Source organism: Artibeus jamaicensis, unplaced genomic scaffold, assembly GCF_021234435.1.
Source record: "Artibeus jamaicensis isolate MK-2021 breed Jamaican fruit bat unplaced genomic scaffold, CSHL_Jam_final contig_867, whole genome shotgun sequence".
Taxonomy (NCBI): domain Eukaryota; kingdom Metazoa; phylum Chordata; class Mammalia; order Chiroptera; family Phyllostomidae; genus Artibeus; species Artibeus jamaicensis.
In genome coordinates this window covers 7,939,197-7,953,148 of record NW_026521995.1, presented here as the reverse complement: position 1 = coordinate 7,953,148, position 13,952 = coordinate 7,939,197, and the positions used below count along the sequence as shown (strand labels likewise).

At 38.3% G+C, this 13,952-nt stretch overlaps 1 protein-coding gene across 4 annotated transcripts in view; it reads right to left on the bottom strand.

Moving 5' to 3' along the window:
* MPP7 (MAGUK p55 scaffold protein 7) overlaps positions 1-13,952 on the bottom strand; it is a 245,426-nt gene that overhangs the window by 91,416 nt on the left and 140,058 nt on the right. For all 4 annotated transcript variants that reach the window (XM_037140833.2, XM_037140832.2, XM_037140836.2 and 1 more), the window contains one exon: positions 3,959-4,090. In XM_037140833.2, the coding sequence (XP_036996728.2) occupies positions 3,959-4,090 (132 nt within the window). The remainder of the gene's footprint in view (positions 1-3,958; positions 4,091-13,952) is intronic.

The window sequence follows — 13,952 nt, the reverse complement described above, 5'->3', positions numbered from 1 at the left end:
ATATTTTGGAGATCAAACCCTTGTCCTAGGTATCATGGGCAATTGTTTTCCCATACGGTTGGTTCTCTTTTCATTTTGATGTTTTCTCTAGCCTTGCAGAAGCTTTTTATTTTGATGAACTTCCATTGGTTTGTTCTTTCCTTTATGTATCTTCTTCTAGGGGATATATCAGTGAAAATATCGTTGCATGGAACATCTGAGATTTTCCTGCCTATATTCTCCTTTAGGACTTTTATGATGTCACAACTTATATTTAAGTCTTTTATCCATCTTGAATTTATTTTGGTGTATGGTGTAAGTTGCTAGTTGAGTATAATTTTTTTGCATGTATATGTCCAGCTCTCCCAACATCATATGTTATAAAGGCTACTTTTACTCCAATTTATGCTTCTGTCCACTTTGTCAAATATTAATTGACCACAGAGACTTGGGTTTATTTCTGGACTTTCTATCCTGTTTCATTGATCCATGTGTCTATTCTTATGCCCATACCAGACTGTTTTGATTATCATGGCCTTGTAATATTGTTTGATGTTAGGTGGGATGATCCCTCCTACTTTGTTCTTCTTTCTCAAAATTTCTGTGGTTTCATGTAAATTTCTGAAATGTTTGTTCTATACCTGTGAAATATGCCATTGGTATTTCAATAGGGATTGCACTGAATCTATAAATTACTTTGGGTAGTATGGACATTTTGATGATGTTAATTCTTTCAATCCATGAACACAGTATATGCTTCCATTTGTGTCTTCCTTAATTTTTTTCCTTCAGTGTTGTGAAGTTTTCTGTGTACAGGTCTTCTACCTCCTTGGTTAGGTTTATTCCTAGGTACTTTATTTTTCTTGTTGCTATAGCAAACGGGATTTTTTTCCTGATTTCTGTTTCTGATATTTCATTATTGGTATACAAAAATGCCCTCAATTTCTGAACACTGACTTTGTATCCCACTGCTTTGCCAAATTCACTTATTAGATTGAGTAGTTTTTTTGGTAGAGTCTATAGGATTTTCTACATACACTGTCATGTCATCTGCAAACAATGACAGTTTTGCTTCCTCCTTTCCAATTTAGATACCTTTTATTTCTTCTTATTGTCTGATCACTGTGGCTAGGACTTTCAATACTATGTTGAATATAAGTGGTGAAAGCAGACATCCTTGTCTTGTTCCTGATCTTAGTGGGAAAGATTTTAGTTTCTGCCCATTGCGTATGATGTTGGCTGTAGGTCTCTCATATATGGCCTTTATTATGTTGAAGAATGCTCCCTCTATTCCCACTTTGCTGAATGTTTTTATCATAAATGAGTGCTGTACCTTATCAAATGCTTCTTCTGTATATATTGATATGATCAGGTGATTTTTGTCTTTCCTTTTGCTTATGTGGTGTATTATGTTTGATGATTTGTGAATATTGTACCATCCTTGCATCCCTGGGAGGAATATCACTTGATTATGGTGTATGATCTTTTTGATGTATTGCTGTATGTGGTTTGCCAATATTTTGTTGAGGATGTTAGTGTCTATGTTCATCCGTGATACTGGCCTGTAGTTTGCTTTCTTTGTTGTGTCTTCATCTGATTTTGGGATTAAGATGATGCTGACTTTTAAAAAAGAGTTTGGGAGTCTTCCTTCTTCTTGGATTTCTTGGAGTAGTCTGTGAAGGATAGGGGTTATCTCCTCCTTAAATGTTTTGTAAAATTCTCCTATGAAACCATCCAGTCCAGCGCTTTTGTGTGATGGGAGTTTTTTGATTACTGCTTGAATTTCACCAGCTGTTGATAACAGAGCTTTAGATCCTTTTACATACTTCATTCAATATTTTTTAATTTAAATTAATTCACAGTAGGTCCTGTTAAACCTTTTGTGAAATCTTGATGCAGTAAATGCCAAATTTCTTTGATAAACATTTTGAATATCTGATTTTATCAGAAGGCTTGGGACTTACACATTGCTGATAACTGATAAGCTGTCAGCTCACCAAACACCACTGCCACTGGGGAATCTGTGACTAATCAAAAAATTATTAATTATTGACCTCCTCAAGGAGGTATCTCAATGATCTCCCTAAAAGGTTGAATTGATCAAAATAAAAATCTATTTCATATGGCAGATGCACAGCACCCACCAAGAATTAGTTACTTAATGGTGCTGGGCCCTGAGACGGCTCTTTCTGCACCCAACATGAGTACCACCGATTTCTACTGAGTGTATTACCTCAATAATAAAAGTCATAAGCTTCTTAGGTTACCAGCATAAAGTTATTTTTTAAAGGTTTTATTTATTTTTTTTTAGAGAGAGACAGGGAAAGAGAGGGAGAGAAAGATCAATGTGCAGTTGCCTTTCACATGCCCCTAACTGGGGAACTGGCCCGCAACCCAGCCATGTGTCATGGCTGAGAATTGAACTACTGGCCTTTCAGTTCATAGGCTGTCACTCAGCCCACTAAGTCACACAAGCCAGGGTACCACAGAGGTATAATCGCAGATGAAAAGCAGGAAAGTATAACCTAAATTAAACTATCTTAACTAGAAACAGAGGGAGCCCTAGGACATCCACGAATGAGCTTTGGGGGGCAAATAAATCCCTTTATGTAATATGCAAATTTGTACATTTTTCTGAGCTCAAGTGTCCAATGCATTTATCAATATACCAAAGTTGCCCTTAAACAAAACAAAAAGAGAAAAAAACAACCAAAAGGCAAAAGTGTAAAGACACAATATGACATAGAAGAAAAAACTAGTATTTAAAAATAAGGAGCCAAGTTTGCATCTTGATTCTACTACCCACTAGCTGTTTGTCACACTTTGGGTAAGTTGCTTCATTTCTCTGAATGTTGGTTTACTGGTCTGTAAAAAAAAACAACTATAATCTTTATACCAACTATGAGGAATAAATATAACGTATGTTAAATACTTAACATAGGATGCAACAACTATTATAGTATTAGTTGTTACTTGCTTTAAAAACACAGAAATGCCTTAACTAAAAAAAAAAAAAAAACATTTAAAATCGAGTACTAGATAAATTTATTTATTTTTAGTTTTATAAAGATACAAACACACTTTGTATTTATTTTCTATTGCTGCTATTACAAATGAGCACAAATTTAGTGGCTTAAAACAACACACAGGCCCAAATGGATATTACAGGGCTAAAATGGAGTTGTCAGCAAGGGAGTGTTCCTCTGGAGGATCTAGGAGAAACTACGGTCCTTGCCTTTTTCATTTTCTAGAAGCTTCTGCCATTTCCAGCTCAGAGCCATATCACTTCAACCTCTGCTTCCACCACTGCATTCCCTCCTGCCTCCTCCCTTTACTTTAATACAAACCCTTGTGATTACATTGGACCCACCAAATAATCCAGAATACTTGCCCCATTCAAAACCCTGAACTAACCATGGAAAGTGCCTTTTGCATGCAAGGTGACTTATTCACAGGTTCTGAAGTTTAGGACATGACATCATTGGGGACTAGGGGTTGGGCAGTATTACTTTGCCTACCACAGATCCCTTGACATAATTCATCATTATATAAATTCTAGTGCTAAAATAAATGGTTATATTTACATTTTCAAACATCAAACACTTGAGTAACTTCTCCTCCTTACTTTAAAATAAATCAGCTTTCTAGAAAAGCCATAAGCAATTATTTTTAGTTGCATCATTTAATCTCAAATCATCTGCGACTAGTGCATGTTATGCTTTCTTTTATAAATGTCAACAATTCGCTTTTTAAACTATTGCTATTTATAACCAACAGAATGCCTGTCATTTTATTTGCCTTCCTTTTCATTTTCCTAAGTCATATCATTTAGACATAAATGTTCCGTTTATTTGAAATTCAGCTTGAGGACACAGAGGAAGTATATTTTAAAGAGAAGAATATATGAAATATCCTGATCGGATCTGGCTTTATTATGATATCTACTTACATATGGGCACCCCCTGTAGACCAAACTTACCAGTGGTTCTCTATTTTTGACCAGACGTATGATTTTTACTGAATCTTCCTCATCGGCAATATCATCAGGCATAGGAGGCAATACCGGATCATAATTCTTCTGAGCCACAGTGTCATGGACAGAGAGCAAAGCCTAGCAAAGTCCAAGGTGAATTAAACATTAGTCAAATATAAAAACTCCAAAACCTATAAAACTATAAAGAAAAAGAAATTGGTGTTATAATTTTGACATAGCAATGGTAATAGGCGACTACTTGGAAAGCAGCTTCTCACCAACAGGAGCCATGTAGGAGAGCAGACGGCAGGCCCCTTTAGCCACCACGCTGTCCCCAATGGCATGCTGTATGACAAGAATCAGCATAAAATATTTCCCAGTCAGCATATTCTCTGGTCCACCATTACAAGGATGGCAGTTGGGGACAGGCGTGCGGAGATGTTACTTTTGAAAGAAGGGAGAAATGAGACTATAGATATATTGTTAGTGAAACAACAGGAATCCGAGAAAACTATATACTTTTTCTTTCCTACTATTATCACAAAACAAAGAGAACTGATCAATGCAATTGATTCGCTTTCATTCTTTTGTTTTCTCTTTCATTTTTAGGGTAATAACTAGTATATGTATAAAAGAATAAACTGTGTTTCTAGTTTTGACTGTTATGGTGAAAAGATGCCACACAACATTGTCATATTGCCCTTATAGACCAAAGATGAGAAAAACACTGGAACCCTGACAGGTCCCTGCTCAGTGTTTTAGGTGAGTGGGCCTTGACTTTGAACTAATGTGTTCCCTAGTCAGCAATGCCACAATCCTGAATTTCTCCACCCAGAAGCCTAGAAATCAACCTTGAAACCACTTCTCTCATCTACACCCCCAACATCCAACCCATATCCTGTCAAATCTACTTCCAAAATGTATGCTAATATTTGTTATCTTCTCTCTTGACCAAAGGTTGGCAAACTATGCCACCTGCTTCTGTAAATGAAGCTTGTTGGAACCCAGGCCCACTCATTCATTTACGTGTCCTTGACGGCCATTGTCATGTTCCACAGCAAGAGTGAGTAGGAACAACAGGCACTTTTTACCTAAAAATTCAGCAGATTCCTGGGCTTGATCACTGATCACTTTTGTACCTGAAACATTCCAATAGCCTCTGACTAGCTCAACTTCATTCACCTTTGGCTCATTTTCAAACCCATGATTCACAGTGTAGCCAAAGCAATTATTTTAACATTTTATTTATTTTTAGAGAGGCAGGGAAGGGAGAGAGAAAGAGAGGGAGAGAAACATTCATGTGTGAAAGATACATCGACCAGACCAGGCGGTTGGGACCCAGCCTGCACTGTGGGCATGTGCCCTGCTTGGAAATCAAACCAGCTACGTTTTGGTTCTCATACTGGTGCTCAATCCACTAAGCCTCACCAGTCAGGGCTAAGTAATTATTTTAAAACAGATCGAATTACATACGAGCCTGCTAATAACTCTTTTAAAGCTACCCACTGATCCTGGGATAAAGACCAAACTCTTGAGCATGTCCTAGTCTTACATTCCTCCACAACCTTCCTTACACCCTTCACACATGGTTTAAATAACCCTTTCTCAGAGAGACCTGGCCAAAACATCCAATTAAAAGCACATCTCTCTCAGGAGCTTGATTTTATAGCACCTTCTTTGCCTTCATACATGCTCACAATTCATAACCATATATGCATATGTTTAATATTTGCTAGCTACTGAAATTAAAGCGCTAAGATGGCAAAGAAATGGTATCTATTTTTTTCTTTTTTCATGAAATCTAAAGACCTACAACCAAGAACGCTCTATCCAGCAAAGCTTTCATTTAGAATGGAAGGACAGATAAAGTGCTTCTCAGATAAGATCAAATTCAAGGAGTTCATCATCACCAAGCCCTTATTATATGAAATGTTAAAGGGACTAATCTAAGAAAAAGAAGTTAAAGAAACATGAACAGTGAAAGGACAACAAACTCACAGTTATTAACAACCACACCTAAAACGAAAGCAAACTAAAAGGACAGCTAGATCAGGAGTAGAAACATAGAAATGAAGATCTCAAGGAGGGTTAGCAACAGGGGAGTGGGAGGAGGAGAAGGGGGGAGAGGGTACAGAAAATAAGTAGCATAGACAGTAGATAGAAAATAGATGGGGGGGAGGGTAAGAATAGCATGGGAAATATAGAATCTAAAGGACTTGAGACACATGGTCATAAACTAAAGGGGGGGTAATGGTGGGGATGAGGGGTAGGGTGGAGGGGAATAAAAGGGGAATAGAACAACTGTAACAGCATAATCAATAAAAAAAAGAAAAAGAAATAAATATATTTTATTAGTTATGCCATTACAGTTGTTCTATTTCCCCCCTTCATTCCCCTCCCCCCTGCACACCCCCCCCCCCCCCCATTCCCCCCCTTTAGTTTATGACCATGTGGCTCAAGTTCTTTAGATTCTGTATTTCCCATACTATTCTTACCCTCCCCCTATCTATTTTCTACCTACCATCTATGCTACTAATTTTCTGTACCTTCTCCCCCATTCATCTCCTCCTACTCCCCTGTTGCTAACCCTCCATGTGATCTTCATCTCTGTGGTTCTGCTCCTGATCTAGCTGTCCTCTTGGTTTGCTTTTGTTTTAGGTGTGGTTCTTAGTAACTGTGAGTTTGCTGTGCTTTCACTGTTCATCTTTTTTATCTTCTTTTTCTCACGTAAGTCCCTTTAACATTTCATATAATAAGGGCTTGGTGATGATGAACTCCTTGACTTTGATCTTATCTGAGAAGCACTTTATCTGCCCTTCCATTCTAAATGAAAGCTTTGCTGGATAGAGCAATCTTGGTTGTAGGTCTTTGGATTTCATGACTTGGAATACTTCTTTCCAGCCCCTTCTTGCCTGTAAGGTCTCTTTGGAGAAATCAGCTGACAGTCTGATGGGAACTCCTTTGGAGGTGACTGTCCCCTTATCTCCTGCTGCTACTTCTAGGATTCTCTCCTACATTTTAATCTTGGTTAATGTAATGATGATGTGCCTTGGTGTGTTCCTTCTTGGGTCCAACTTCTTTGGTACTCTCTGTGCTTCCTGGATTTCCTGGAAGTCTATTTCCTTTGCCAGACTGGGGAAGTTCTCCTTTATTATTTGTTCAAATAAGTTTTCCACTGGTGACTGTTCCTCTTCCCCTTCTGGTACACCTATAATTTGGATGTTGGAAGGTTTAAAGATGTCCTGGAGGTTCCTAAGCCTCTCCTCATTTTTTTTGAATTCTTGTTTCTTCATCCTTTTCTGTTTGGTCATTTTTTTCTTCTTTCTGGTCTACTCCTTTGCTTTGAGTCCCAGTTTCCTTTCCATTACTATTGGTTTCCTGTGTATTTCCATTCATTTCATTTAGTTTAGCCTTCATATGTTCCTCTAATTTGTGACTAAAATCAACCAGTTCTGTGAGCATCCTGATCACCAGTGTTTTGAACTGTGCATCTGAAAGTTTGGCTATTTCTTCATGGCTTAGATTTATCGGCTCTGGGGCTCTGAGTTGTTCTAGAGCCATGTTTTGATCTGTTCGTGCCTGTTAGGTATGAGGAGCAGAGTCTTAGGTGTTCACCAGGGCGGGGCCACCCAGGTCGCTGTTTTGTGACGCTGTATGTGGGGGCAGGGTCCGAGAGGGACAATGGAGGTTCCCTCTGCTGCTTCCCGCCGCTGGGGCCTGTGCGTCCGTCTCACTGCTCGGTCCTTCACCAGTTTATCTGCGCTCGAATATGTGACCACAGTCCGCCCTCAGTGGGTCCGCCCTCAGTGGGTCCGTCCGCTTCTCCACACCTGGGATCCACCCACGGCTGCTGGCGCACCTGGGTAGTGTGCCCGCGTCAGTCTGGTGGATCTTTCCTGCCAGACCCTGCTCTGTTGCTGGCTCTGCCCCTCTTACCGGTTTGGCTGAAGGGTTCGTTGTTGTCAGACTTCCGTGTAGTTCAATTTTCTGTGGTTTGGCTGCGTTTTTGTTGCTAAAATTTTGGTGTTTTTAAACCTGGTTGTGTGAGAAGACGAAGTGCTTCCACCTACGCCTCCATCTTGGCGGAAGTCCTGGTATCTATTTTTTAATTAAGCTCTTTTATATACACAGTAAAGTATACAATTTATAAGCATACACCAGAAATTTTCAATAATGAATACTCCCATGTAAACATTCCCCCCCAACCAGGAAATACAACGTAACTGAACCCCAGGAGCCCCCACTTATGCTCCTTCCTAATTACCTTGACCTGCTCCCCGAAGATGTAGTTCTGCCTCTGTTTAAACACTGCATACATATTTACAAAATTACAAGTGCAATATTCATTTTTACCCTGATACTAAGTTGCTGAGATTCATCCACTCTGCTACTGATAGCAGCTGTCATTCACTTTTCATTGCTATAGAGCATTACGACATATGAATACTTCCACTGTGCCTTTATCCATTATGCCCATTGTGGACAGGCATTTAGATAGTTTTAAGTTCCTGACTATCATAAATAATGCTGTTCTTAATATTTCATGTCTTTTGATACACATACACACTGGTCTGTATGATTTGGTTAAGTATATTAAAAAGTGAAATCTCTAAGCCACCAATTATAAGTATAGTCAACATCAGTAAATAAAAAGTTTTTCCAATTATAACCCCATGAACAGCTTATGCAGGTTCTAGATGCATCATGTAATTCCCATAATTTATGTTATTAGTTTAAATTTGGCCATTTTGAATGTGCAGGGGTATCTTCCTGTGGTTAAAATTTCATTTTTATTACAGCTAATGGCAATGAAAACTTTTCCTTATGTTTACTGGGTATGTGAATATCTTTTTTTAAAGGTTTTATTTATCTTTAAAGGGGAAGGGAAGGAGAGAAGGAGAGAAATATCAACGTATGGTTGCCTCTCATGTGTCTCCTGCTGGGAACTGGCCTGCAACACAGGCCTGTGCCCTGACTCGGAATCAAACCGCGATCCTGTGGTTTGCAGGCCCGTGCTCAATCCACTGAGCTACACCAGCCAGGCGGTATGTGAATATCTTCTTTTGTGAGATGCTGATTCACAATGCTTACACATTTTTACTCCATATTTTTCTTGTTAATTGTAAGAATTCTTTATAATATACTAAATGCAAGCCTTTGTTGGGTACACGTGATACAAATATATTTTCCCATTTGGAAGCTGGCACTTTCACTTTCTTATCAGTGTTTGTTGACGAACACTAATAAGGATGCTAATTTTAGTGAGCCTAATTAATGTTTTTTTCCTTTATGATTGGAGCTTTTTGTATCCAATCAGAGTTTCAAAGGGAAAGAATTAACAGCATAAGATAATGAAATATCCCAAGATAATGACTACGAATATTTGAAGACTGATGAGAGACAGAGTCTGGATATTCAAGAAGCCCAATAAATTTTTGAGGAAGCAGGAAAAATAAAAAGGAACCCATGCTTAGATACAACATAGTGAAACAGCCTAATGCCGAAGACAAAGAGAAGATCTTCAAAACATCAGAGAGAAAAAAATCATCAGAAAGGAAAAGAATTTGATTGAGAGCTGACTGATTAGCAGCAGCCATGGACACTAGAAGACTGTTAAAATACTTTGAAAGTGCTGAGAAAAAAAATAACAGCCAGCCCAGAATTATATATCTAGTAAATTATCACTCAACAATGAGGATGTAGGCCAAGACAAAGTTAACAGTGATTGAATCAAGAAAACTTTCAATAAAAAAGAATAAAGCAACAATGGCTTTCAAAGACAATGGAGAGCTGGTGAAGGATAGTGATCACTGAGGGACAGGAAACAAACAGGAGCCCTAGGAATGCCCCAGGCTGCTGCCCGTAGAGAGTTTCCTGGATGTGCTGGGAGAAGAAACCCAGGCAGAACTCAGTGGTCTCCCCAGGCTGAGAAAGCAGAGCTGGGAATCCAGAGAGGTTAAGGGCTAAAGTTCTCAGGAAGAGTATGGGAGAGGAGAGAACTGCACAGAGGCAGAGCTCTGAAGATCAGCAGGAGGTTCAGCCCAAATCCTCAGCCAATCACTTAGCCAAGGCTTGCATACATAAAACTACCAAAAGGATTAAAGCTGTGGTTCTTAAATGAGGGCATTTTTACTCCCCTGGGGCCATTTGGCAGTCTTTAGAGATACAGTCACATCTCAGTAAGCGCAGGCTTCAGAACCTGTCAATCCCTATACTCACAGCATTTTGACAAGAAAAAAAATGCTTCAGCACTCGTTGCTTGCTCAGCACTCATAAGCTTTAGCATTCCTCGTGAGTTCCAGCACGAATTAACAACACTTACTGAAAAACCACTGTATTTTTGATTTGTCACAATTTGGGAGATGCTACTGACATCTAGTGCATAGAGGCCAGGGATATGTCTAAACATCTGACAGCGCATAGATTAGTCTCTTCTCCCAACAAATTAATATCCAACACCAAAATAGGTGTTTCCCTATATTCCAAAGTATGGTATTCTTATGAAAATTTTATAAGCCTAATCAGCATTAAAAAAATTACCATTAATTTCTATAAAAAACTATTGAGTGTTCCCAGACCCCAAAAATAACTATCTAAAGTGAAACACAAAAATAAAATATAGTGAAAATTATGAAAAGAGTATTATTGGCATATAAGGACAATTTCAGTGGCCTAACATATACACATCATTGGCATCTCCAAAGAAAGAAAGGATGATAAAAAATATCCAAAGAAATACTGCAGAAAATATTCCAAACTTGGTAAGAAAAAAAAGCCACATGTTCAATGTAGGGAACTATTTTGCATGGTGTGAAAATATACTCATGTGGAAAAACAGTGGGGAGCGAGTTGGCACACAGGACCACACCCGTGGAGAGGTTTTCCCATGGGGAATCAGGCCTGCATTGTACATTGACTGCTATGAGACTTGCTTTTGCTAAAACTCTCTCACCCTGAATTGAGGCAGAGGGCTTACTGTAACTTCAAGTCTGTGCTAAACCTCCCAAGTATGGAGTGTGACCCATTCAACCACTTTTCCCCTTGGTCTGCAATATCCTTCTCTTCGAAGTAATTAGCAGCATTCTTTCCTTTGTTATCTGTAAAAGGCAGTCTCCTGTAGTGAACCTGTGTATAGTAAATGAGGACTACCTTCCATGTAATGTACCCAGAAAAACAATAAAAGCCTGTCCGGGCAGGGGCCTCGGGCCTCTCACCCTCTCTCTCAGAGAGTGGCCATGCTGTCCCTTTTTCTCCACAGCACTTCTGTTGTCCCTGTGTATTTGTGCACTAGCAGCCACAACATACATGGATCCAGCAACCCAGGATCTGCATCAGTTCAAGAAGCTCAATGCATCTAACCACAAGAAACATAAATACCAAACTGCTTAAAAACAAGTGATAAAGAGAAAATTTTAAAGTCACGCAGAAGAAAAGAGCACATTATACATAAAACAAGATTAAAATGACAACATTTCTCATCAGAAACAATGTAGGTCACAAGACAATGGAGCGACATCTTTAAAATACTCAAAGAAAAATACTGTTAACCTAAAATTCTATACCTAGTTTAAAAAAAAAATTCAGAAATGAAAGGATATTGAAGCTTTTTAGACATACAACAGCTGAAGAAATTTATTACCAGCAGATATGAATCAAAAAAAGAAACAGAAGTCTTTCGGACAGGAAGAATGACAGGTGACAGGACTATGTGTCCATATGAGGAATGAAGACCACCAGCAATGTCCGCCCTCTGGGTATCTATGATAACTACCTTACACACACACGGTAAAAATAATAGAGATGCTAATGAATATATTTTAAAATAAAGTCATTATTGTATGGTTAGGCAATAATAAGAACAACAGCCATGTTCTTTTCTTCCTTAGCTTATTGATTTCCATGTCTGGATTCCAAAATATACTTTTAAGCTTTATAGATATCGAGTTTCTCACTTTTAGTAGCTTTGTTTTACAACTATTTTTGGTTAGCGACATTTCTATTTTAGACAATTAAAAGTAACTTTCTGGTCCTTTTTTCCTGTTTTAATTGTGGTGACCTTATTCTTCAATATACAGACTGAAAGGAAAGGAAGTTTCCTTTCAAAAGGCAATACTTAAATGAAAATTGTGTTTCCACGTGCCATTACTACCAATCACAACTAATGGGTTTACCTGTCTTTCAGACAAACCTACAGGAAATTGAACACCAGGCCTTGTAACTCATCAGGCCCACAATTTCTCATTGCCTCGGACCCCCTGAAGTGAACCCCCTCTTCTAAGTATCTGTCAGGTCCACAGAATTAAGTATCTAACTCATAAAGTGAGTAACTTTGATTTATTCCTCCAGAAGGAAGCTTAACTTTTCCCTTTAGCATGTTTTAATGAAATGTCATCCATTCTGCATGCTCAGGCAATGAGTAATTTCTTACAAGTCAGTGTTTTAGAAAGCTAAAAAATTTCAACAAATCTGCTTATTTTATTGCCTTTTACAAGTCGACCAAATTTCTCCCGACTTCCTAAATAATTATACCCTGTTCTAGAGATGATATCCTTTCACTGTTTTATCAAAAATAAGCTACCGAATGGTGCCTCATAGAGCTTGACCTTCCTTTAATGTGACAGTTTGATGCCCAGGAATAGTTTGTCCATGTTAGTGACTCCCTTTGCCTCCTCTAGAAACAGAGTCTTTGTAAAAATCAGCATCCCTCCACCGTTGTCCCTAAATGCCACCAATATTCTATTGTATTTATTTGGGCCGGTTGTTATTCAGTACCATTTTCCTTTGCTCATCATCTATTGTTTCTTTTATACTTTAATTTTTCTTGGACTTTAAGATTTGAACAATAAGACTGGATTTTATAGACATTATTGAGTAATGCTGATCCAAAGAGAAGTCCAAAATATCTAAATGTTAAAAGTCCACAAAACAAAACAAAGAAACAGTAAATAGCACATTCTATTATCCTATTTAAATTGGGAAAATGTAAATGTTATATTTATATATACAAAAAGGAGTGAAAGGTAATGTAGCCAATTAAGATTGGCCATAAGTAAAGGCATGTGAACAAACTGTAAGTCCACAGAAAAAAACAAAAAGTCATTAAGCATCAAAAGGAATGCTCATCTTCACTAACAAAGCAATGAGGATAGGGGCTTCTACTGCTCTACAGTTTGAATTAAAAATACAATTATGCATATCAAATAAAATTTTCTGTGTATTTTCAAAAGTATTTAAGTGCTCCCTAAAAGGTAAAATTATAGTAATTAACTATCAGCTTACTAAAGCAAGTATTATAAAATGTTTATATAAATATCCTTTTTAACCTCATTAATAAATTTTTTAACTTTAACTTTTCGTGTGTGTGTGTGTGTGTGTGTGTGTGTACCTAAGGTTGTGAATGCTTCTTCTCTATTACATGATTATTGTTCAATTTTTTTACCCTTACATCTTTGATCTATTTGGAATTCATTTTACTAGGGGAGTTTCTTACTTTTTCCCAGTGGTTAACTGCCTGCCCCAATACCCTGTATTGAGGTCATATCCAATTCTACCCATCCCCCACTTCCTTTCACCCATCCCTCAGTCATCAAGGCCACAGTTATGTTTCACCTGAATTAGTTATGAAAGCTCCCAACTGGCCTCCCTCCACTCAGCACCCCACTCCTCCCACCTTACCACCACGGCTCCACCCCAGGTAATCCTTCCGCACATTCCATACAGAGTGATGATGTCATTGGCCTATTTAAATGCTTTCAATGACTTTCCACTGACCTTAGGATAAAACCCAGACTTTTTAAAAAGCTCACAGTTAGGGTGAGTAATAATTTAGAAATTGAAAAAACAGAAATTGAAAGGAGGCTATTAATAATAATGCTGGGACTATAGGTGTACACCAGACCATCCTGGGCAAACCGGATGCATATCCACACCCTCCATCAGAGGCTCTGCTGCCTAGCTCTACACTTTTGCCCCTCCTATTTCACAGACAAAGCACCATTCA